The sequence below is a fragment of the Mesoplodon bidens genome, assembly GCF_964165515.1.
Source record: "Mesoplodon bidens genome assembly, chromosome: 3".
Lineage (NCBI taxonomy): Eukaryota > Metazoa > Chordata > Mammalia > Artiodactyla > Ziphiidae > Mesoplodon > Mesoplodon bidens.
Genome location: NC_138178.1, coordinates 165,365,416 through 165,389,005, shown reverse-complemented (window position 1 = coordinate 165,389,005; position 23,590 = coordinate 165,365,416). Strand labels below are relative to the sequence as shown.

General features: G+C 47.5%; 1 protein-coding gene across 5 annotated transcripts in view; it reads left to right on the top strand.

Annotated features, from left to right (window-relative positions):
• TTC7B (tetratricopeptide repeat domain 7B) overlaps positions 1 to 23,590 on the top strand; it is a 242,417-nt gene that overhangs the window by 119,382 nt on the left and 99,445 nt on the right. For all 5 annotated transcript variants that reach the window (XM_081230322.1, XM_081230320.1, XM_081230318.1 and 2 more), the window contains exons 8-11: positions 1,368 to 1,431; positions 5,460 to 5,597; positions 21,993 to 22,076; positions 23,079 to 23,183. In XM_081230322.1, the coding sequence (XP_081086448.1) occupies positions 1,368 to 1,431; positions 5,460 to 5,597; positions 21,993 to 22,076; positions 23,079 to 23,183 (391 nt within the window). The remainder of the gene's footprint in view (positions 1 to 1,367; positions 1,432 to 5,459; positions 5,598 to 21,992; positions 22,077 to 23,078; positions 23,184 to 23,590) is intronic.

Sequence of the window (23,590 nt, the reverse complement as noted above, 5' to 3'; positions counted from 1 at the left end):
ACGGGACTTTTCTGTCTTACTCCTCATGGCCCTTTGACACAATACAAAATTTGCCAGCACTTCAAAGAGAACAAATATTTGTAATCATTTGGAAAACATTTTTTTGGCCATTTTGGAGGGGTGGAAATCATCCCTTCTCTTAAGTTAAATGATTGTAATATCACCCCTGGGAAGATGTAAATTTAGTCTTTATTTAGTCATCTCCAAAACATCCAGGAGTTTTTTTTAACCAAGTTCATTTTTATTGCACTCTTCTACCATTCCACGAAAAAGAGTTGATGGGACTTGCCTGGCAGTCCAGTGGTGAAAACTCTGCGCTTCCACTGCAGGGGGTGCGGGCTTGATCCCTGGTGGGGGAACTAAGATCCCACATGCCTGCCTGGCATGGCCGAAAAACACACAGGCAAAAAAAACAAGAACCGAAAAAAAAAAGAAACAGAGTTGAGTTTGGCCCAACTAGTGATGAGACACAGTTCTACTCAAAGGATGCTAGAACTTTAGAACAGGGGGAAATGCTGGAGGGTTTGTTTTTTTTTTTCCGGCTGTGCCCCGCGGCTTGTGGGATCCTAGTTCCCTAACCAGGGATTGAACCCCCGGCCCCGGACGATGAGAACGCAGAGTCCTAACCACTGGACCACCAGAGAATTCCCTGGAGGTCTTTTAAAACGCTCAAAGCACAAAAAATAGGATATAGGGAATGGAGACCAGAGTTATGTTTGGTTTTTATTGTTCTTTAATCCTGAGCAACATTGAGCTTAAAAGCTTTTTATTTTAATCCAAGATGGTAGAGTTCAGCCAAATCCCATAAAGTTGATGAATAAGACAGCTCCTGCGTGCCCCCCCCATAGTACACGTGTGTTTGAGTAAGATAGCTCGCTAAGTTCTTACAGTATTCTAGAAATCATTCAAACTCTAAAATTGCTTCCAATCTCCTATTTCATCTAAATGACAATATACAATACGCCAGCTAGCAAGTAAGAGGTAAGAAGAGTACCATGTAGTGAGATGTCTTCAGTTTATACCTCATAATGGGTTTAGGAGAAAGCTCGTGTTATTTAGATAACGTCAGTTTGTAGTGATCAAAATTTCCGCCTCTGTAATAGGCACAAACGTTCTTTGGGCTTTTAACTTGGTTTCTACAGCTTTACCCGGCTGCCCGCTATTAAAATGCGTAGTTAAAATGTATGCATTCCATAGATTACCATAGAAATAAACAAATTAATTCAGGGGCCCAGATTATACAGTATTTTTCATGGGTTCTACACTATATAAAAATCTAGAAGCTGTTAGCCCTTCAGTTCTGCTTAGTCATGTATTTTGTGTTATTTTGAAATTGCCATATATCAAAGTCAATTTTCTTTATACAGCATTTTTTGTCCTCAAGAAAATACTGAAGAAGCCCTGTTGTTATTGCTGATTAGTGAATCAATGGTGAGTAGAATGTGTTTTTACATTTTTCTTTCCCCTATTCCTATGGTCCCTGTTTTGATATGGTGACTCCATCAGGATAGTGATTCTTTTTCTTTGGAGAAGAGTACTTTCCAAAGGGAATACCTGATGGGAAAAAAGTATAGTGGTTTAAAAAAAAAAAGGGACGTTTCTAATTCTTGGACTGGCCAGATATGTCCCTGGGTCAGCCTGCAGCATGGAGCTTCTCTTCCCTTAGTTCATTGATTTATCCACCAAGTACTGATTGGACACTAACACAGTTGTATATGGGTAACTATAGCTAAAATGACCACCAAAGGAACCTTGAAAAGGGAAAGAAGCCCCCAAAAGGTAACTTTTATGAACCTTCTCCATTCGCCTTGGTGGGAGGGAGAATTTGGGGGTGAAACACTTGTATACTTGAACCTCCGGTTTCCATAGCAGCAGCCTGATGAAACTGCCTCGTCCTCCTGCCCAGGTCCTCTCCCCAAGCCCCCACCTGTTTCCCAGGCATTGCAGAGCCCAGGCCCAGAGAGCCCACTCCTGTTACCTGGCTCTGCTGTTGTGAGGGAGTTTTTGCCAGACCATCAAATTCCTTTGAAATGTTTTCTTAGTGTTTGGCCAGGATATCAAATGTAGGTCTACAATTTCATCGCTCATCATTTACTGGGTTTCTACTCTGCATATTGCTAGACATGACAGCCCGGCTTGAAACATTCTGGAGCAATCTGTGTTATAGTAGTTAAGACCTTGGCAAGTAAATGGTGTCTGCTGAGCACCTGAGCAGAACAGCAAGCCCCTGGAACGTGGAGGGACCTAGAGGTCCTCACATCCACCTAGTTATTTAGATGAGGGACCGGAGGCCCAGAGCAGGCAGAATGGAGGCATCATGCAGTGGTCTGCTGCTCCTTCTAGCAGAGCATCCTGCCTTCTTCCATAACTCCCACCCCACCAGGCAGGCAGGAGGAGAAAGGAGGAGGAGAAGGAGTCATAACTAAAGCAGGAGAAGGTGTTCCCTTCTTCCCCAAGCAGACAGTTTAAATGGAGGCGTGAAGTACACTCGGGGAGAAAGACTCAGAAACGGAGCACAAGAGGAATGCCTGTGTGCTGAGTGAAAGAGGGGCAAAAGAGGCTGGGATTAGGCAGGCGGCGTAGCTTTCTTGCCCTAAGTTAAAGCTTTGGGTTTTCTTGTTCTGTGAAACGGCCCCGAGATGTTTATAAGAGCGAGACCGCTTGAGTCACCGCTTCTTTTTATTTGGAAGCTGTTTGACATCATTGGCCCTACTTCCTCTGAAGGAAACAGGTTGCCCCTGTGGCTTATCTTTCCTTGACTGTCAGCTGGTGACTTAGGATGGTGTCATTTACAGCCTCTACTCTACCTTGGCACAGATGTGGAGGCACATATGTGCACCGGCTGGCGCCCAGCGGCCTCCAGTAACTGGTGTTCAGATGGGCAGGTCTCACCGTCATCAGTTCTGTGGGGGCGGGGGGCTGCCCACACAGGCCTCATCGCTGGAGTCTTCACAACCTGGCACTTAGCTTCCTTTGGGCAAACTTGGTCAGTCACGGCGTCAAAATTCTGAACGCACGGTGAGCACGTGCACTTTCGACTTCTTGGACAACGTGATTGAAAGGATTGAGTTCTGTTGTCAGATCTATGCGTTCCAGACTGGAACTTGGGAAACATGGCCACGTCTCCAGAATGCTCGCTCTAAGTGTCGCTGTCTTGGGAGTGATGTCCCCAACTCTCCTGCTCCCTCCCTGAAGTGGTAGAAACTAGTAATAACTCAAGGTTCGGATCCCCTGGAGACAGTCACGTCTGACGCTGCCGTATTTAATTTCCGGGAAGTCTCTTCAGAGGATGGTGAAATCCAGTGACAGTAAATATGAAGGACTTAGGTTGCCAGCCAAAGTGGTTATGTTCTCCCTGTAAATCATTCCATAGTTACGTAGGTAGAAATCTAAATTAAGTTGCCTTGGGAAGTCTTTTTTCACGTCCCTTGACTCCTTTGATTTTTTTCAGTTTTTAGACCAAAAATAGATGTGCTCAATTTCAGAACCAAAATGAGAATTGCCGGGCTTTTTTGGTGTCTGAGAAAATTGTATTCTTTACTGGTCCTAATTTTAACTTAGAAGCATAAATTTGTCCATAGTCCCTCCACCTACAAGAACTCGTTTGGAATTGAACTGCATTCTTACCTCAAGTCAAATTAGTTTCCCCAGGAGAAAGGGGTTATCAGAACCATGTTAGTACAACTAGAACTGAGACAGTGGTCTGGGACATTTATTATTTGTGGACCTGTTTGAGGTTCTATATTGTACCTTTTTAATCAAAAAGCACTGATAGACTTTTTCTTTTAAAAAGAAACAAAAATGCATTTGGGCATAACCTGAAAATCTCTCTTAAATGGTGTTTTGTCTTGTTCCCTTCTCTCCCAGGCATTGATCTCAATATGGAACACTTAGAGGAAATAAATAAAATGAGACCACTTACAGCAGGCTGTATTTTCCTCAGAGCTTCTTTTGTTGGGTCGAAAGGCACTCCTGACAAGAAAAACTTAGAATGAAATCTTCAAAAGCAGGCTTGTTTCCATAAGAGATGACTCACCTTGTAGGAAGTGGCCTGTCTTATATAGTCTTATTTGTCTTTGACATTTAAGAGTAAGGAGTTTTAAAACAACTAAGTACTGACAGGAGGCTACAAGTCAGTGCCTTGGACTCACACGAAAGAAAGCATTCACCTCATTAGTGAACAGGAGGTTGTGTGCGTGGCCTTTCCAAGTGTCAGGCAGGAAGGTAGACATCAGCCCGCCTGGACCAGTGACCCTCGTCCTGCACGTGCCACTTCCATGGGGAGAACGGAGGGGCCCTTTCTGTGCTCCTAGGGATGGACTTCTGTTCCTTAGCAAGGAAATCTAACTTTATTGATACTGAACTCCCTATTAGGGAGAAAAGGAAAATGAGCTATGTTTAGGGTCTCCAGTACATGTGATATGTCTGGAGGAATCGGAGGAGAAATTTCAAAAGTAATGAAAACAAGTCACTGTGAAGAGTGGTTGATTTCTAGATAGGTGAGATAAATAAGCTTGAATGCACCTGCTGCATTTCTGTGCTAAGCAGTGGGGAAGTGAAATAGGTATGCCCTGGTGTTCTCCTGGGTCCTCTGTGCTAACGTCTTTTAAAACAAAAATCCGTTTGCTTCTTGCTGTCTCTTGTACATCTGTTTTGTGCTTCCCTAAACAAAGTTGAATTAGTTTCTGTAGTCTGTTCCAGTGAAGATTTCATATAGGGATTTGAACGTGACTTGGGTGAGAGAGGAAAAGTACGCTATATCTCTGTTGGACTGATGGAACGTGATGACACCATTTGGTGATGGGAAGTGTGGGGCTAGGAATTTTCTCCCACTCTTTTTTTTTTTTTTTTCACGGTACGCGGGCCTCTCACTGTTGTGGCCTCTCCCGTTGCGGAGCACAGGCTCCGGACGCGCAGGCTCAGCGGCCATGGCTCACGGGCCCAGCCGCTCCGCGGCCTGTGGGATCTTCCCACACCGGGGCACGAACCCGTGTCCCCTGCATCAGCAGGTGGTCTCTCAACCACTGCGCCACCAGGGAAGCCCTCTCCCGCTCTTTAATGTACAGCAGAAGCAGGGTCTACAAGTGAGGCACAGCAGAGCTTCACTTGGTGGATGATTCTGCTGCCCCAGAGCACAGCTGTGTCTGCAGCGTGGCTGACTGTGAACCCGAGCCCAGGAGGAACCCTGCTTTGCATCAACTCCTAAAGCTTCCTCCAGACGCCTGCTGACAGGGACAAGTGCCCGCCAGGCCTTCAGTGTTTGGATAATACCATGTTACCATGTGCTGTGGTGCTCTGGGGACTTTGACTAAATGACCCCTGGCTCATTTGTCCCCTTGTCTCCAGACCCGCGGCAAGCTCCCAGGGGCAGGAGAGCCTGGATGGCTCCTCTGCGCATGGTGACAGCTGTGTGCACGGACCAGCTCACCGTCTGCTTCTCTCTTCTGTGTTGTTTTCAGGCCAACCGGGACGCTGTGCTGAGCAGGATACCTGAGCACAAGAGCGACCGCCTCATCAGTTTACAGAGTGCATCTGTGGTCTATGATTTACTGACCATCGCCCTTGGAAGAAGAGGCCAGTATGAGATGCTGTCAGAGGTACAGCCCTTGAGTCTGGTTGACTTCCAGCAGTGGGTAGTGCTGGCAGTACCAGCACTTTGAAGAGCTGTGGGACCTGGTCTTGCCCCCACCACCCCCCTCCGCCGTCGCTGGCAGCCATGTGACCTTGGGCCCATCACTTAACTTTGGTTTCCATCTCTGCAAAATGCGAATTGGGCTAAACGATTAGGTGGTGGAATTCATTGGTGGTCATCTCCTACCAAGGGTCCATAAACCCACTGGGGTGAGTTCACGTATGAGAGAAGGCAAGCGTTTCTCAAGCAGTTTCTCTTTCAGTGTAATTTCCACCATAACCCCAATCTCCCATCTGTGATATTAATTTCCTTGTAAAGCAGGTTTTATTTTATATAAAGTATCAATGCATAACTCCTGGTGCACTGGCAGCTTCCGGCCCAGTGTACATTGGGTGAGCTGGTACAGGCTTCACGGGAAGTAAACGCTGTCGTCACGTAGAGTCTTTTACTTGTTCAGAAGAGACCCCAGGTGCTTACAGATCTTGTACCAGGCATCGCCGTCTCATTCCCTCAGCTGCTAAGAAACATTTAGGATGGAAGCCTGACAGTTTTACAGTTTCACAAGAAGCTGGTTAATCCGAGGCTGCGGTTATGCGTTATTGAGTCCCTGCCCAGAATACCAAATCCACCCTGGTAGGGGCTAAATCAGTAACAAGATCATTTTATCTTCTCTTTAATGAAGTAAAAGGAAAGAAGGGAAGAAAGACAACTCCTTTTGTTAAAATGAACTTTTCCATGTTATTTATCTTTCTTTTTCTAAATTTACACACATTGCAACAGCCTCTGGGCACGAGGACAGGGAATGAAATACAGTAACAGATTGGCTGAAATCAGATAAGCACCCAGCTCACCCTGTAGCCTGCCTGCCGGCGCATCGCCACATTAGGCAGGAGCCTTGGAGAACAGATGAGCCTGCGTGGCTTGGATCTTTTTTTAGTCTTTGGTTTGGTGACTATACAGGGCAATGGTTACTCAGTCTTCAAAAAAGAAAAAAAAAAAAAAAAAACACCTCACAATCTGGCTTAGATAAGGCAATGAGTCCAGATGTTCCTGTCATACACGGAACACCCCCTGGGACACTGCCCAGGCTTGGGATTGGCCCAGATTCTTTACCACCCCCGGGGCTTTGGCTTCCTGGGACCCTCTCCTTCTGGCCAGCTTAGTTCCTGTCCGCCGTTTCCACCAAAGAGCCCATCTGTGGGGAGAGTGCCACCAGGCTCACAGCTGAGTTCTCTTAAGGTGAACTCCCCTCCACCCCCAACAAACCACTAAAAGTTTCTCGGAGGCCAGGGCTGAGCGTGGTTTGCACGTCTGCTTTCCTCCCATCATGTAGCAACAGAGCCTGTCCCCAGCTTGAAATTCACCTGTGTCCGCAGCAGGTGTGAGGAGCCTGAGGCTGACAGGCTGGGAGGCCCCTGTCCACAGGCTTCTCGTCGTGCCACAAGTGACTCCAGGGGCACGGCTGTCATCCTAGCGGCATTCCTCCGCGAGCCCGCAGCTCCCTGGCATGGGCCTCTCTGCCCGGCGCGGAATCCTGGGACCTTGTCTTCAGCCAGATGACTTTCACCTTGACATCACATGTAGCTTCATCTCGTGGTGATGACCTGACGCCCAAGTCACTGGGTAGTCCGGTCGGTTGCTGGAGCCTTTGCAATTCAGAACATGCTCTAGTCACATTGACAACAGTGGAAACAGCGTCAGGGATTGCCTTGAAGGTGCTGGAGCAGAACGGTGGAAGAAAGGGAAATTTATCACCGTATATCCCTTGGAGCCTTTTGAATTTCGTGCCATATCTGTGTTTTATCTATTAAACATATACATCGATGGATCAAATATATATATAAAAAGGACATTCAGGGCTTCCCTGGTGGCGCAGTGGTTGAGAGTCCGCCTGCCGATGCAGGGGACACGGGTTTGTGCCCCGGTCCGGGAAGATCCCACATGCCGCGGAGCGGCTGGGCCCGTGAGCCATGGCCGCTGGGCCTGCGCGTCTGGAGCCTGTGCTCCGCAATGGGAGAGGCCACAACAGTGAGAGGCCCGCGTACCGCAAAAAAAAAAAAAAAAAAAAAAGGACATTCATTTCTTTAACACATATAAATGCAGCCCCTGGTTCTGTGCCAGGGGCTGTGATTCAGGCCAGGGATGCAGCCGTGGGCGAGGCGGGGGTCCCTGTCCGTGAGCAGCTCCCAGCCTAGAGGAAGGCAGCCAAGCAGCAGGCAGTTGCCATCTGGGCTGGCTGCTGCCGGGGGGCGGGGGGGGTCTCCACACAGGGTCTCATCCAGTAATGAAGGATCTGAATCCTTGGCCTTAGCTTTTCTTGCTATTTCTACTTAGTTCTGCAGATGGAGCTTCCCCCAGTGCACATTTGGCGGCCACGGTGAAGCAGATCTAAGTAGAGCTGTCTTAGGAGGAAGGCGCAAGTGCACAGCATCTCGAGGGCTGGCCCCGGTTTTGGAGAGCTCACCTCCTGGAGGAGGGTCTTGGTCCGCCCTTGACTGAGCACGGACCCCTCTCCCTTGGTCTCAGGCCATGACTTAAAGTGTCCCGCTTCCCTCATTTGCTGGGGTTTCCTCCCTCCCTCCCTTCTTTCCTCCCTCCCTCCTTCCCCCCCTTCTTTCCTCCCTCCCTCCCTCCCTCCCTTCTTTCCTCCCTTACTCCCTCCCTCCCTTCTTTCCTCCCTTACTCCCTCCCTCCCTTCCCTCCTTCCCCTTTTTTCCCCCCAGTTTGTATTGTATGTTTCCTTCCTTCCTCCCCACCCTTCCTTTCTTTCTTCTCATCTGCTTTTCCATTTCCTGGGGACTTTAAGTTAAAAGGCTAACTGGATTTTTTTTTAATTGCGGTAAATTTACATAACATACACAACCATTTTAAAAGGTACAATTCAGTGGCATTTAGTACATTCATGCTGTTGTACAACCATCTCCTCTAATTTCAAAACACATTCATCACCCTGAAAGGAAACCCCATCCCTATTAAATAGTTGTTCCCCATTCCTCCCTCCCCCCAGGCCCTGTCAGCTACTAATCTGCTTTCTGACTCTGTGGATTTACCTATTTTGAGTATTTCATATAAATGGAATCATCCATTATACGACCTTTTGTGTCTGGCTTCTTTCACTTGGCATAATGCTTTCAGGGTCATCCCCATTGCAGCATGTATCCGTCCTCATTCCTTTTTATGGCTGAGTAACATCCCATCGTATGGATAGACCACGATTTGTCTCTCCGTTTATCCGCTGGTGGACATTTGGCCGTGGCGACAGTGCTGCTGTGGAGTAACTGGATTTTAAACTTCCTACATTATTTCTCTGGGCCCCGCGGATGTTGGGATTATCATTATCATTCACGTGGTGGTTGTTTATATCCCGTCTTCATCTGCTGCATCGTCACCACAGTGATCTTTCTCAAACACCCTTCTGTTGGGAAACATTTCATGGCTGTCCCCCTTGCCCCTTCTTTTTCTCCCTCTTTTTGTTTTGTTTTGCTTTCCTTTTCCTCCTATAATGAAAACAACTTCATTGTCTTTCTGCCCCGTGTGACAGCCCAGCAGACTCCTTGAAGAATCAAATATTACGTACAAACATGGAAAAGAAAAAAGTCACTGAGAAGCCCACTCTCCTGAAAGAGTTGACTACCCACTGACATTTTAGAGATCACTTTGTCCTACATCTCTTTATGAACAAGTGCATGTACATCTATGTAAGTTTCAAGGGATGGGACAGGATCGTAGACGTTTTACTGTGGAGATTCCCCATCATTCTCCTCCCCTCCGTCGGCATCCCCACCCCAGCCCTGCCTCCTCAACCCCCAAACCCGGGTCAGCCGTCTCATGTGTCCTGGGCACAGGCCCTAGAGTCAGAGAGCTTCGGTTTGAGTTCTGGTTCTACCGCTTACTAGTTGTGTGATCCCGGCAAGTCATTAACCTCTTATGCCTCAGTCTTTCCTTCTGTAAAATAGGAATAATAATCACACCTGTGTCAGATCATTCTGAGAGTTATTCGCTAATTCATGTAAAGTGCTCAGAACAGAGCCCTACACGTAGAGCTCATTAAACAGCAGCCGTGTGCTGCTGTGCTGTTTCTACCACTGTGTGCCCAGGAGTTGCCAGGCAGGGGGGAAGCAACTAAGTATACAAAAACAGTCTCTTGTCTTCCAGAAACTTCCAGTCTAGATAGGGAACTCAGAAAGCAACACATGGAAAGGTAACCAGTGAGAGAAGTCTAGATAGTGCAAGGCATGTTAATTGCAGGTGAAGGGACTAGGCCGGGTGCAGCAGAGCTGGCAGGTTGGGGGTGCCAGGGAGAATGACAAACAGCTGATGTATGAATTGGCTCTTCGGGGCCTGACAGGAATTAAGTCTAAGAGCAGAGGGACACCCTCATCATCAAGGTCACGGAGGTGCAGGGACATGAGGCCTTGCTCTCCTGGAGGGAGGAGAGGAGGCAAGGACATTGGGTGAAAGCATGGAGCCAGGTTGCCAGGCCCTGACGTGTCTGGCACATCGCCCTTCAGCTGCTCTGTGCGCAGATTCTCTTTGCCTCTGTGCCGCTGCAGGAATCTTCCTTTCTTCTGGGTGGAATCTTTCATGCACAGAAGAGTTCACCTCCACCAGGCTGCTGTGAGAGAAGAGGTCTAGCCTCCTTCTCACCCTGTCCTCATACCTTCCTCCCTTCTCTTGTCCCCAAACAGCGTCAACACTTCTGCATCAGGACGCGGCTAGCGCGGGCCCAGGCACTCCCGCACCAGCCGGGACAGGGTGGGGGGCCCCCAGTCCACCTTCTCCTAGTCCCTCCTGTCACGACATCTTTGTGTGTGTCGTAAGCATTGTGCAGACTCCGCCCATTAAGAACGGTGCTTATGCGGGGAGCAGGGCCACTTTGCAGAAAAACTCTCCTCTCTGTCTCTGTGGTTCAAGATGGAAGGCTCCCCTCGCATCTCAAGATGGGCTGCTTTCTTGTGTGCCCACACGGTGCCTTTCTTTCTCTCGGGGCGCTGTTCAGCCAGATCCTGGGCAAGGAGCGCTGTGTGCAAAGGGACTTCAAACCAAAGGAGCATCACATCCTCATCCTAACAGGTTTAAATATAAGTGCAGTGGTTACCGTATCCCCAGTGCTAGGAGTTTTCATGTTTTTAAAGACTGATGTGAAGCCCTGCTGAAAGGTTTGTGTAGGAAGGAACACTTCTTTTTCTCCCCCTTTTTAAACAGGAGCACTAGTTGGCATGACAACTTGCGCTATTAAAAGTAAAGTAACAAGCACCGCTTTCTCTGTTTTTTAGAATGAACCCAAGCTGCTAAGGAATTGTTTCTTGAATTTGACTATTAATGGCTCCATTTGGACGGAATGTTTTGGGGTCCTTTTTGAAGGGTGCGTATATCCCCTCTACACAGACATGGCAGCTTTAAAGACAGAAATGGTATTGTTATCTTTCCTATTGAATTCGTATTCATTTGTTTATGGTAAATCTCAACACCTTTATAGTTCTGTGGGTAGAACTGTCTGGCTCGTGCTTGTACCAAAGGGGCATCTACACATCCGTACCCCAAACACTTATTTAATCAGGGAGCCTTGTAGAAAACACTTGAACGTCTAACTACATCTGCTTAACCGGCCTATCATTTGTTAGTTTACATTAACATTTGGTATTTCACGCAGCCCCACTCACTCTGCAGAAACCCAGCCTTGACTTACATGCCAGGGTCTCTAGAAGGCATCAGGGTGGCCTGATGCAAACGGAGCCGCAGACTTCTGAGAAATCAAGGCAGAGCATTCGGTTCGTGATAGGTGCACAATAAAAACTTGCTGAGTAAACCCGTGCTTCAAAACCAATGTACATTCTCATCCTGCTTTTCTTTGGTTTGGGGGTCAACTGTCCCTGGATGTGCAATGAGTGTATCTTCCCCAGGTAGGCCCCAAGGTTAAAGGTCCTTTACTTGGGGAATAGCAGAGGAAGAGGTGGGCCCTGCTCGGGGCAGAGCAGTGACTGGTGCAGATCCCAACTCTGGTCCAGCTTTGGGGGTCAGCCCAGTAGGGATCAACTACATCATTTTTGAACAACCTGCCCTGAAGAATCTCAGCCACTGACGTGGCCACGGGTATCTATAGTCCCCCCATTATGGGTATGTTTTTTGAATTAAGCATCATTGTTCTCTTCTTATGGCCCTCAAGGGAAAACATTTTTCAACTTAAAAAACGCCATATTGGGCTTCCCTGGTGGCGCAGTGGTTGAGAGTCCGCCTGCTGATGCAGGGGACACGGGTTCGTGCCCCGGTCCGGGAGGATCCCACATGCCGCGGAGCGGCTGGGCCCGTGAGCCATGGCCGCTGGGCCTGCACGTCCGGAGCCTGTGCTCCGCAACGGGAGAGGCCACAGCAGTGAGAGGCCCGCGTACAGCAAAAAAAAAAAAAAAACGCCATATTAACCATTTTTAAATATATAATTCAGTGGCATGAATTGGCTTCACAGTGTTGTGTAACCAGTATGTCTGTTTCCAAACCCTTCCATCACCCCAAACAGAAACTCTATACCTATTAAGCAATACTCCCCATTCCCGCAACCCCCATAACCTGGTAACCTCTAAGCTACTTTTTGTGTCTATGAATTTGCCTATTCTGGGTACATTATACAAATGGAATCATGCCATACTAGTTTTTTGTTTCTGGCTGATTTCACTTAGCCTAATGTTTTCAAGGTTCAGCTATGTTGTAATAATATATCTGATAGCATGTATCAGAACTTCATTCCTTTTTATAGCTGAGTAATATTCCATTGTGTGTATATGCCACATTTTGTTTATTCATTCGTCTGTTGATGGACGTGTGGATTGTTTTCACCTTTTGGCTATTGTGAATAATGCTGCGATGGACACAGGTGTACACGTATCTGAGTTCCTGTTTTCAGTTCTTTTGGGTATATGTCCAAGAGTAAAATTGCCAGGTCACATGGTAATTCTATGTTTAACTTTCTGAAGAACTACCAAACTGTTTTTCACGGCAGCTGCACCATTCTGTGTTCCAAGCAGCAAGGCACAAGTGTTCCAGTTGCTCCACATTCTCACCCACGCTTTTATTTTTTGTTTTTGTTTTTTTGCTGTTGTTGTTGTATTATAGCCATTCTAGTAGGTGTGAAATGGTATCTCATTGTGAGTTTGCCTGTTGACTAATGATGTTGAGCATCTTTTCACGTGCATATTCATCATTTGCATATCTTGTTTGGACAAATGTCTGTTCAAGACCTTTGCCCATTTTTTTAGAAAATTATTTTTTTATTTATCTAGTTTTGGCTGCTTTGGGTCTTCGTTGCTGCGTGCAGGCTTTCTGTAGTTGCGTCGAGCAGGGGCTACTCTTCGTTGCGGTACGCGGGCTTCTCATTGCGGTGGCTTCTCTTGTTGCGGAGCACGGGCTCTAGGCGCCTGGGCTTCAGTAGTTGTGGGCCGTGGGCTCTAGAGCACAGGCTCAGTAGTTGTGGCACCTGGGCTTAGTTGCTCCGCGGCATGTGGGATCAACCCGTGTCCCCTGCTTTGGCAGGAGGATTCTTAACCACTGAACCACCAGGGAAGTCCCCCTTGCCCATTTTTATATTGGGCTGTTTGTCTTTTTGTTGTTGAGTTATAGGAGTTCTTTATTTAATGTGGATAAAAACCTTAACAGATACATGATTTGCAAATACTTTTTCCCATTCTGTAGGTTGTCTTTTCACTTTCTTGATAATGTCCTTTGATGCGCAGTTTTTAGTTCTGATGAAGTCTAGTGTACTGATTTTTTTCTTTTGTTGCTCATGCTTTTGGTGTCATATCTAAGAATCCATTGCCAAATCCAAGGTCATGAGGATTTGTCTGTGGCCCCCCCTTAAAGGACCTCCAGAAGAATGGATCCTAACATTTGACCTATATTCAAGCATTCGTTGAACACCTACTTTGTGTAAGACACACCTCTGGGGAGCACCCGGGACACCTTACTTCCCTCCCTACATCTTGTGTGTGTCAAGGGGCCACCATTGTTGAAGTCCCTGGTGCCCAGAGCCAGGGGAGAAGGACTGAAAACAAAGACCAAAAGGTGAGGGCACTTGGGGAGGGAGGAGGGAGAGGAATGAAATGCCCATTTCCTGAGTTTAGGGATTCATTTTGTAAGAATAACAAAGGGCTACATCAGCAGAAGAGCAGATGGAGCCGTATTTGAGTAGAAACCTGGCAACCCTTTACTCACTGTGCAAACTTGATCCAGTTGCTTCACATCCTCCAAGGGAGAGCGTGCCGGAGGGTGGCGTCCAGCGTTCACGCTCTGTAATAAAGTCTGTGACCTTTGAAAACCAACCCGCTCTCTACTCCTCCCACCATGGCCAGAGGCAGCGGTGGCCTCTAATTTAAGCATCTGCCGAAGTAATAAAGGTTTGACACTTCTCTGCTTGGAGCCATATCGCTGTTTTAGGGCAAAAAGAGAAACGGGAAGCGGGGGCACGGATGTGGGGTTTGCTCTGTTTTATTTCCAGTTTAAGGGGAGAAAACTTGAGCAAGCCTTGATGGGTGTTGTCTATGTTTTCTCAAAACTGGGTAGGAGGATTTTATTTGTAGCTGAGAGTCCCATCAGCCTGACTTTTAGAAGCTTTTCCTGGCCCCAGACTCCCTGTAGACTAGATCTCTCGAACTCCGCTTTAATTTGTACTTTTATATGCAGTTAATTTAGAAATAAGGGCTCTGACCTGAGCATCATGAGACCTGGCTTCTAATTTCAGGGCTCCCACTGTGTGACCCTGGGCCGGTCCTATCTCCTGTCTCTGGGTCTTAGTTTCCATGTCCTTAGTAAAGTAAGAATGGGATGAGATAATCTCGAAGGTCAACATGCTCTCTGATTATATCAATCTGTGGGTCTAAGATAATGGTCCAAAATGTCTAAATTGCTTAGATAGTTTTTCATTGCTTAGATAGTTTTTCACCGCTAAAGTAAGGAAATGAAATATTATTCATATACCATGTTAAATTTTTAAAAATTGTTACACACCTGCCAAGGATTACATTTATTAATTGATTCATTAAGTATATACGATGTAGAAAAGAAAACCTTCCTAATCAATTGAAGGATCTAGGTTACGAGAACTTGTAGGATATGGCCAACCTGTCCACAAAGGTAAATAATGAAGACAGTTCTCTATGTTATTTGTTCTATTTTAATAGTGATGAATTTTAGACATCCCCTCCAGGCTAAATTTGAGGGGTATCTGATTATTTTATTCCTGCCCCCTCCCCCATGGGTTTTTGAATCTCACCGTTGAACTCCAAATATAGACGTTGGCTTTTCCTTGCTTGTGGTATTGTACAGCTGTCACTGCCATGCACCCAGTTCGTGTAATTGGGCTTTGCATACTAGGAAGGTAATTGCTAAATCCTTTTCTTCTGCCAGAAGAACTTCTCATCCCTGGAGCCCCCTCGGAGATGGCTGGTTTATGAAAAGCCAAAATGGGAGACTGGAAAGGATAAGCTACCAAAAGGAAATAACATTTTTGGAAGTGACATTTTGACTACCACTCAAATGATTAGGATGCCAATTAGAGCCTAATTATTGTTCTACCAAATATTCTTGGTATTAAATGAATGTTATCTGGGATTTAGAGAGAGGTGGCGGTAAGTCTGATTACAGCAAATGGGCCTGTCTTTCCTGGTAGATATAATACTGTTGCCAAATCCATCTTCTCTTCTTGTAAGGGAGATGATTTGGAGACGTCACCTGCTGTTTGTGTGGGTGACTAAGGGATCTGCAGATCTGGAGTCCATGTCCCTCTCCCCAGGCCCACACTGCCGTCTCTCCGCTGGACATTGGAAGTGGAAAACGGCCAGCTCTCATCTCCCCCTTTCCACTCAGGGGCTCCCTTCCTCTCTCCCTCTGCCCTCCACTGGCACCCCAGCCCCGTTCCCAGGGCTTCTCGCCACAGATCTAGCCCTGCAGCAGCATCCACTGCTTCTTTGTTTCATGAAAGCGACATCAGCAGTAGCATCTTTATTGCATTCACTCTGTGCCAGACACTCTTCTAAGCATTTGACACGTATTACTTCCTTTAACCCTATAACAACCCTCTGGCTGGTGAGTGAGGCGTCTGCTCTTCCTCTCCAGCCACCAGCCAGGCTGGGTCTGGGGGACCGAAGCCGCCTCTTATATGCACCCCACTCCCGTCTGTCTCCATCCTGCAACACCTGCATCTTGTTCCATTTTCATTAGTACCTCTTTTAGACTGGAACCGCTATTGAAATGTGAATTATCTCACTTTACAGCATATATTCTGTTCCCAGGCTCCCTACTTCATTAAAACTGGAATTTTTAAATTTATGGACAAGATGTTATGCTATCTGTGATCTGCATCAAAATAATATGGTGGGGAGAAATGGGTAGGGATATAAATGAAACAGGGTTGAGAATTGAGTTGGTAGTTGAAATAGGGTGAAGGGTACATGGGGATTTATTATGCTATTTCCCCTATGTTTGTGTTTGAAATTTTTCAATAATAAAAATTTTTTATCACCGAACTTCTTATTTATATCAAAGGCAATTAACTCACAGAGAACAGGAATAGTAATAATAAAAATTTTTAAGAAGGAAACAAAACTGGAAATTTTTACTCTGTCACATACATGTGTGTTTAAGGTGCTTAAAAGGGATAGCCAGACAGAACTGGCGTGAGCAAAGACCTAGTCTAAGGGGCAGAGGTTGTGGATAGCAGATGCTCTAGTGACACCCCAAGTTCCCTTTGGTCTTAGATGCATTCTTTGGAAGAGCGCTTCCTTTGTGATTGAGGTATGTCGACCTGAGTGCTTAGAGATTTATATAATCTCAGTGTTTACAGGAATATAGGGAAGGACGTGTTACATAGCCGAGCAGTACGCTTGGCATCAGGATTTCAGGAGCATCTGGAGCTGTCTGGGCACTTTTTCAGAGCCAGCTGCCATCATTGTATAGAGGATGCCAAGAGCCCACAGGAAGACGGAGCCATCGGCTCTGAGGCCGGAGCGCAAATGCTTTTGAATTGGGGTTAAGGGTTAATTTGTAATTGTTGGTTTGCATTTCCTAACTCTCTTTATGACACTCCGATGGCTTATAATGGGATGTGGACAGTTATAGTTATGAGAATGGGGTCCGAGCTGGGAGGGGCCTGTGAAAGAGCTGCAGTGTAGAGGAAACCATGGCCTGTGTACATCTTTGTCAAATCGTGCACCTTTGAGATGGGCCACTGTGATGCTGGTGGACATCTCTGGGATCTGTGAGGTTTCCTGAAAATTCTGCAAGCTGGAAAGGCCTCAGTCCTCAGAGCTCCAGGGATCCCCAAGAGGACACAGGAGCGAGGGCCCCTAAGCAGTAAAAAATATTGTTGAATCTCAGAAGTATTTCAGGGAACATGTGGCATTTTTAGGAGGCTTTTATTTAGCTAGACTTTGCTTTATGCAGTGCGGGTGGGCCCAATCAGTTGAGTGGCTTATCTGTAATTAACGTCTCAGAGGCGGTGGAGTGCTATGGATAAGCACTCCAGCTCTGGAACCAGACCACCTGGGTGCAGATCCTGGCTCTGCCACAGCTCTCTGAGACCCTGCATGGTCACACGGCAGAGCTGTGCTCCATTTCCCTCCTCTGTCAATGTAACAGTACCCGCTTGGACCTTGTTGGGTCATTAGGACCAGCGAACGAGGCAGTTCTTGTAAAGCAATTAGAAGAGCACCTGGCTGCAGTGTTAGCAAAGCTTGTTGTCTCAGCGAGTCTGGGCTGTTGTAACAAAATACCACAGGCTGCGTGGCTTGTACACAACAAACGTTTATTTCTCACAATTCTGGAGGCTGGGAAGTCCAAGATCATGACTGGCAGATTTGATGTCTGGTGAAGGCCTGCCTTCTGGTTGCAGACTGCCCGCTGTTCACCCAGTGGAAGGGGCAAGGGATCTCTCTGTGGCTCCTCCCTCATGACCCAGTCAACCCCAAAGGCCCCGCCTCCTAACATGGTCACACTGGGGATTACGTTTCAACATAAGAATTTTGGGGGGGACACAAACTTTTAGTCCATACCACTTATTAAGGAAATAATAAACATGTATTCTAACAGTTTGGTTCCATAAAGTTGTACATTATTTTCAAGGGTCTCAGATTGAATCCTTTTCTAAAATGAGGAAACATTTTGTAAAGTAAATAATTATTTCTGATATAATGTATTATATGTTTGAATTTTCATATATTAAATTTGGGTAAAATGATAGATGTCATGTTACATTTTCTCTCTTAATAGAAGAATGTTAATTTTAGGTAATAGCTAACCTTTTTTTAGCACCTACTAGCCTGTATCTGAAGTACTGTTCCTGTTGCTTATTATGTATTAACTAATTTAATCTTCCTGATAACTCTCTACATTAATTACTATTATATTTTTCATTTTACAGTGAGGAATCTGGGTATAGAGAAGTTAATTGGCTTGCCCAAATTCACACACTTCATCTGTGGTGATTCTTTATTTCTAGCTGCTGTACATGTCATGAATTCCCTATTCTGGAAGGTTCTCAAGCAGAAGTAGCACAACTACTTGTTGGGGGCTGGGTGGTTGGGGGTGCTATCAGAGGGGCCTGAAGCATTTGATTGGGTGCACCTTCAGAGCCTTGGTTGTAGGTAACAGACCTGACTTGTTAATTCAGGCAGAAAAGTCACGCATCTACCAATGCATACCATTTAGCACACAGGATCCACAGAAGGCTAAAGAACAGGGGTGGGCAGAAATTGAGGAGGCAAGCCCCCTGCCCCAGTTTGGGAGGACACTGTTAGCACTGGAGGGCCTCCACCAACCCCGCTGCTACCGTGGCCCCCAGGCCTGGCCACGGAAAACAACTTCCAATAGCCAGTCCCCTTGCCCAGACCTCTGGATGCAGCTCACTGACAGGAGCATCTCACTGGCCAGGCTCAGGTCACGTGACACGCTCCAGTTGCTTCCCTCCTTCATTCACCCTTAGGTTTGGCACCTGGAAAGCAGAGTCTGTCCCCCTTTTATCTAGGGTGTCCTTACCCCAACCCCTGCCTGAAAATAAACAGGAGAGTTTTGAGGTGATAGGCAGCCAAAATGACAAATGTCCCTTCCGTTAAGAGACTTCGACTAGATGCTTCCCAAGTGCCCTGGTAGCCCCACGATTCTGAGTCTACTCTTGATGAGGGCTGCTATTTCCCTGGAGCACCTGGAATGGAGCTCTATACCAATTAGGCTTCCATGAATGTTTCTCACCGAGGATAATGAGTATGTTGGCCTTTGTCCCAAAAGAAAATAAGGATGCACACTTCTTTATACGATCTAGCTTTTTGATTCAGAACAGACTGTTTCGGCTGTGAGCTCCTTTTGTTTATCAGGAAAGAAGTTGATATGTATCATTCTTCTTCACAAAAGGAGGCCGAAAAGCACTTAAACCTTTAAATGTCCCTGTGTACATAGTTAAGGGCTCAGTGGTTATATTGCAATGAATTCGTTGAGTGGAGCTGTAGAACAAACCTCATCTTTGATCATTATGTCCCTACGTCTCTCCACACACTGACTCCTTTGCCTGATTCCACCAATGTGATCATCATTCTCGTTTCCTTCTTCATCATCCCTCCTCCCCCTTCCCTAAATCACTTTCCAAGCACTGTTGGCTTTTCACCGCTTGGCGTTCTCTCCTTAATACCTGTCCTCCCCCACGTGTTCCCAGCCCATGCCACCCCACACCTGGGTTAAGCCTTCCCGCACCACCCCATCTTGCCCACTTGATCTTCTCAGCGAGCTGCTTTCCTCTTTTTACACCCACTGTACTTCTTAAAGGCACAGTAATGCTTTCTTGTTGCTCATCTGTGTCACAGAACAGGTAAGAGGGCTCTGGGGACAGATTCAGATCCCAGCTCTGCTATTCAGTGTCTTTATTAGTGAGAGGTGTATCCAGAAGTAATTAACACAACCACCATATAGTGAGTGCCTTAACCCAATATGAGTTTATTTTTTCCCCATGGCAGGAAGTCTGATGAGAAGCAGCTGCAGCATCTCATGATCTCGGAGGCCCGGCGCCTTCCCTCTTTCTGCTCCGTCATTCTAGAGAGCAGCATTTGTCCTCATGCTTCTCACTTCCTGGCTGCCCCACCTCCAGTACTGAGTCTGTGTCCCGGGCGGAAGGAGGACCAAGGCTGAGGGCAACGTGTATGCCAACTGCAGATGCCCTCCCCTTAACTTCTGCCAACATCCTGGTCTAGGATGGAGTCACATGTCCACCCCCGAGTTTTTGACTAAGTGTGTTTCCAGTGTGATCAAACTAAGGGAACAAGTGTCCATTTTACATCCTACACCATCGTTAGCATGGGCTTATTAACTGCTTATACTTCGCTTTTTTTTTTTTTTTTGCGGTACGCGGGCCTCTCACTGTTGCGGCCTCTCCCGTTGCGGAGCACAGGCTCCGGACGCGCAGGCTCAGCGGCCATGGCTCACGGGCCCAGCCGCTCCGCAGCATGTGGGATCTTCCCGGACCGGGGCACGAACCCGTGTCCCCTGCATCGGCAGGCGGACTGCGAACCACTGCGCCACCAGGGAAGCCCTACTTCGCTTTTTAATATATTTTTTAGGGCAGGTTTTCACAGTAAACCAGCCAGCATGATATTTACTGTGACTTCCTCTGTGATACCATTTAAAATTCTGGAATTCTTTCCTCTCCTCTCACCCCTGCACTTTACCTGTATCATGACCTTCAGTGTCACCTTCCTGTGGCTCCTTTGTCTCTCAGCCCCAGCCCCCTGCCCCTCCCTCCCTGTGCATCCATTAATCCTGAGCATCCCACCTGTCCTTCTCTGCTCCCGGGCTGCATGGAGCATCACTGGAGAAAAATGGCCATGTGGCGCCGTAGGTGCTACTGTATGTCCACACCAGTCTTTGAGGTGACCCTGATGGGAGCTGTCTGCCCTCTCAGGGTGAAGCTTTTGTTGTTGTTTAAGGCTTTTCTGTTCATTTAAAAACCTCCTTGGGAGAAGGCCTCACATGAGAGGCCCATTGTTCCAGGGGCCTGGCTTTCTAATTCATCTCTGCACTGTCTTCTCTGCCTGCTTGTTCCCCTCAGGTTACCTCCCCAGTCTGTCTTTCTCTCTGTCTCTTTCTCTGTCGTTCTCTCTAGTAAACACACACACACACACACACACCTGCATACACAGACCTTCCGTGCCATGGGTTTGCTCCCGGGTATGCAGGCCGGAGACTCAGGGGGCCCGCTTCACTCCCTACATCTCACCAGCCACCCGCTCCTTCCTTGGGCGGCCCTTCCTTGCTGATTCTAATTCAGACACATTTCTTGCTTCTGTCCTTGTTTCTGAAGTCCCTGGACCATTCTATCCACCTTACTCCTGGCCTTCATCCACCCTGGTCATCCACCCCCCTCGTCATACACCCGCCTCATCCCATGCTCTTCCTTAGGTTCTGACGTGGTCGTGTCACTCTGTGCAGAAACCAGAGGCTCCTCATGGACTGAGTGGCCTGCATTTGTAGATCTCCTGCCTCGGGCGGGCACTGAGGAGACAGAGGAGACAGGATCTCTGCCCTGGATAGTTTCTCAGAGTGGGACTGGGCTGGGTTGGGCTGGGCTGGGCTGGGCTGGGCTGGGCTGGGCTGGCTGGACTGAGCTGGGCTGGGCTGGATTGGGCTGGGCTGGGCTGGGGCGGGTGAAGACATCGCATTAACACAGGTATGAACTCTGGGAGCACAGAGGAGGGAGAACCAAAGCTGGGGAGGGGGAGGGAGATGGAACAACTCAGACAAGGAGCCGCCATGTCAGACTCTCAGGGACGCTGCCGCGCCTGCCTTCTGGCCCCCGTGCCCTCAGCTGGGTTTATACTGGACCCCTTGTCATTGGCACGTCGAAGCATCCTCTTTCGTGCCTCCACGTCTTTGTTTGTCCCCACTTTTCCCGGAGTACCGTTTCCAAATCCTAGCTGTGTTTTCTCCCTTCTCATCCAACAAAACTGGCTCAAGTACCAGTCTTCCAGGATGCCATTCCCGATCCCCATGACCACTTTCCCGCAGTACTCTCTGTTTCCTCCTCTTGGGGCGCTTGTCCGTTGGGACCTTGTATTTGAGTAGTTTGTGTACCTGCCTCTTGGCCTGTATTGGATGAAAAGCTCCTTGGGGTCAAGGGTTGTGTTGTAGTCAGCAGTGGATGGTCCCCGGCTTCCGGCCCAGTGGGCTGCCTCGGGGGGCGCCTCGGGAGGGTTCGGAGGAGCGGGGTGCTTTACGCATTCCAGGGAGGCCGATGTGGTAGGATTCCTTTTGGTGCGCACAGACGCACGCTCACACCTGCCCAGCTGCGCCACCGGCGATTCTCACCTGTCTGCCTTTGTTCTTCTTCCCAAACCAGTGCTTAGAAAGAGCCATGAAGTTTGCCTTTGAGGAGTTCCACCTCTGGTACCAGTTTGCTCTGTCGCTCATGGCTGCTGGAAAAGTGAGTCTCCCTTTGTGACATGCAACCCTCTGTGTTGACGGTTCACTTGCATTTCATGGGATGACGTGATGCCTGGTAGATGTCTACACCAGCTATTGGAAACTGTCCTGAGGTCATTTATAAATGAGCAATCGAATTTAATTATTTGGGGTCCAACACGGACACATCATTGAGAAGAAAATTTTGAAAGTCTTCCCTTTTTCTAGTCACTGTAACTTTATTTATCTGAAGCTGTGGCTTAAACTAAGGTCAGTGCTTCACGCTGACCCCTTTCACTCATTTGAGAGTGTAAACGATTCCTGGCAGGGCAAATCTGCTAATTATCTTTAGCAAGATGTGATACGAGGCAGTGTAGGGTATTGGTTGAAAACAAGGGCTGTGGGGAGAGAGGCCTGGTGCTGCCCTCGAAGCCGTGTGACCCATGGCAGGTCACTTAGTGTCTTCCTCTTCCTTTTCCGTCTCATGGAGAAATGGTACCAACTTCATAGAATTGTCATCAGGTAGTGAGATGATACCCACAAGGTGTTTAGCCTAGGACCCCCCAAACGAACCCACTCAATAAAGATAATAGCCACTGTTATTCTTGTTAATGTGGGCCCTGTAGTGAATTGTAAACTCTGAGACACAAGGTTATTTGGGCCAAGTGGAGTGGTATGCTTTCAATTCTGAATGGTGTGCTTTAAATTAGTTTCTTTTTTATAGTAACGTAAACCTCCACTGACTTTATTTTTTTCTTACTTTTACAATGGCTACACAAGTAGGGGATAAAACTAGGGGGATTCCGGGGCAGCGTTTTCACTTGTTTTAACCGCAGTTTACTCCCCGGTCCCCCAAAAGTTCCAAGCTCAGGTTATCACCCTCCCCAGGCCCTTGCTTCATTGGGTGAAAGTTGGAAAACCTCATTAAGAGGGTATCCTAACCAGAAACCCCACTGGGAAGGCTTTAGTGTTTGGTTCTGTCAAAAAATTTTGAGTTTCACAGAAATGATCTCCTTTTGCCAAGTCTGCTCGCGCAGTGAAGGTGCTGAAAGAGTGCATCCGCCTGAAGCCAGACGACGCCACCATCCCGCTTCTGGCCGCAAAGCTGTGCATGGGCTCCCTTCACTGGGTGAGTGGGGCTGGGGCCCTCCGCGTGTGCAGGGGCTGCCACCCTTTTGATTCCTAGGCAGAGAGGAAATAGTAGCAGTTCATTAGCTACACAAAAACAAAGCTGTTCAGAGCCCCGGGCTTCTGGCCTGGGCTACAGCCCTCCTCAGGCCTCAACCCCACCCCAAGGACTTCGGGGAATCAGTACAACTCCAGGTTTTCCTTTTTCATGGGAATGTGCTTCAAAAGTAGAAATGGTAAGATGGAATTGGAATTCCTACTCAGATGCATCCTGTATGTAAGTCATATGGGACTGAAAAAGTCTATGTCACTCAGTGTTTCCCTCTTAGGAGAGCCTGAGTTTTTCTGTAAAGCCAAGAGTCAACCTCTACTTCAGCTCATGTGTAAACCCAACTTCCTTCATTCCTC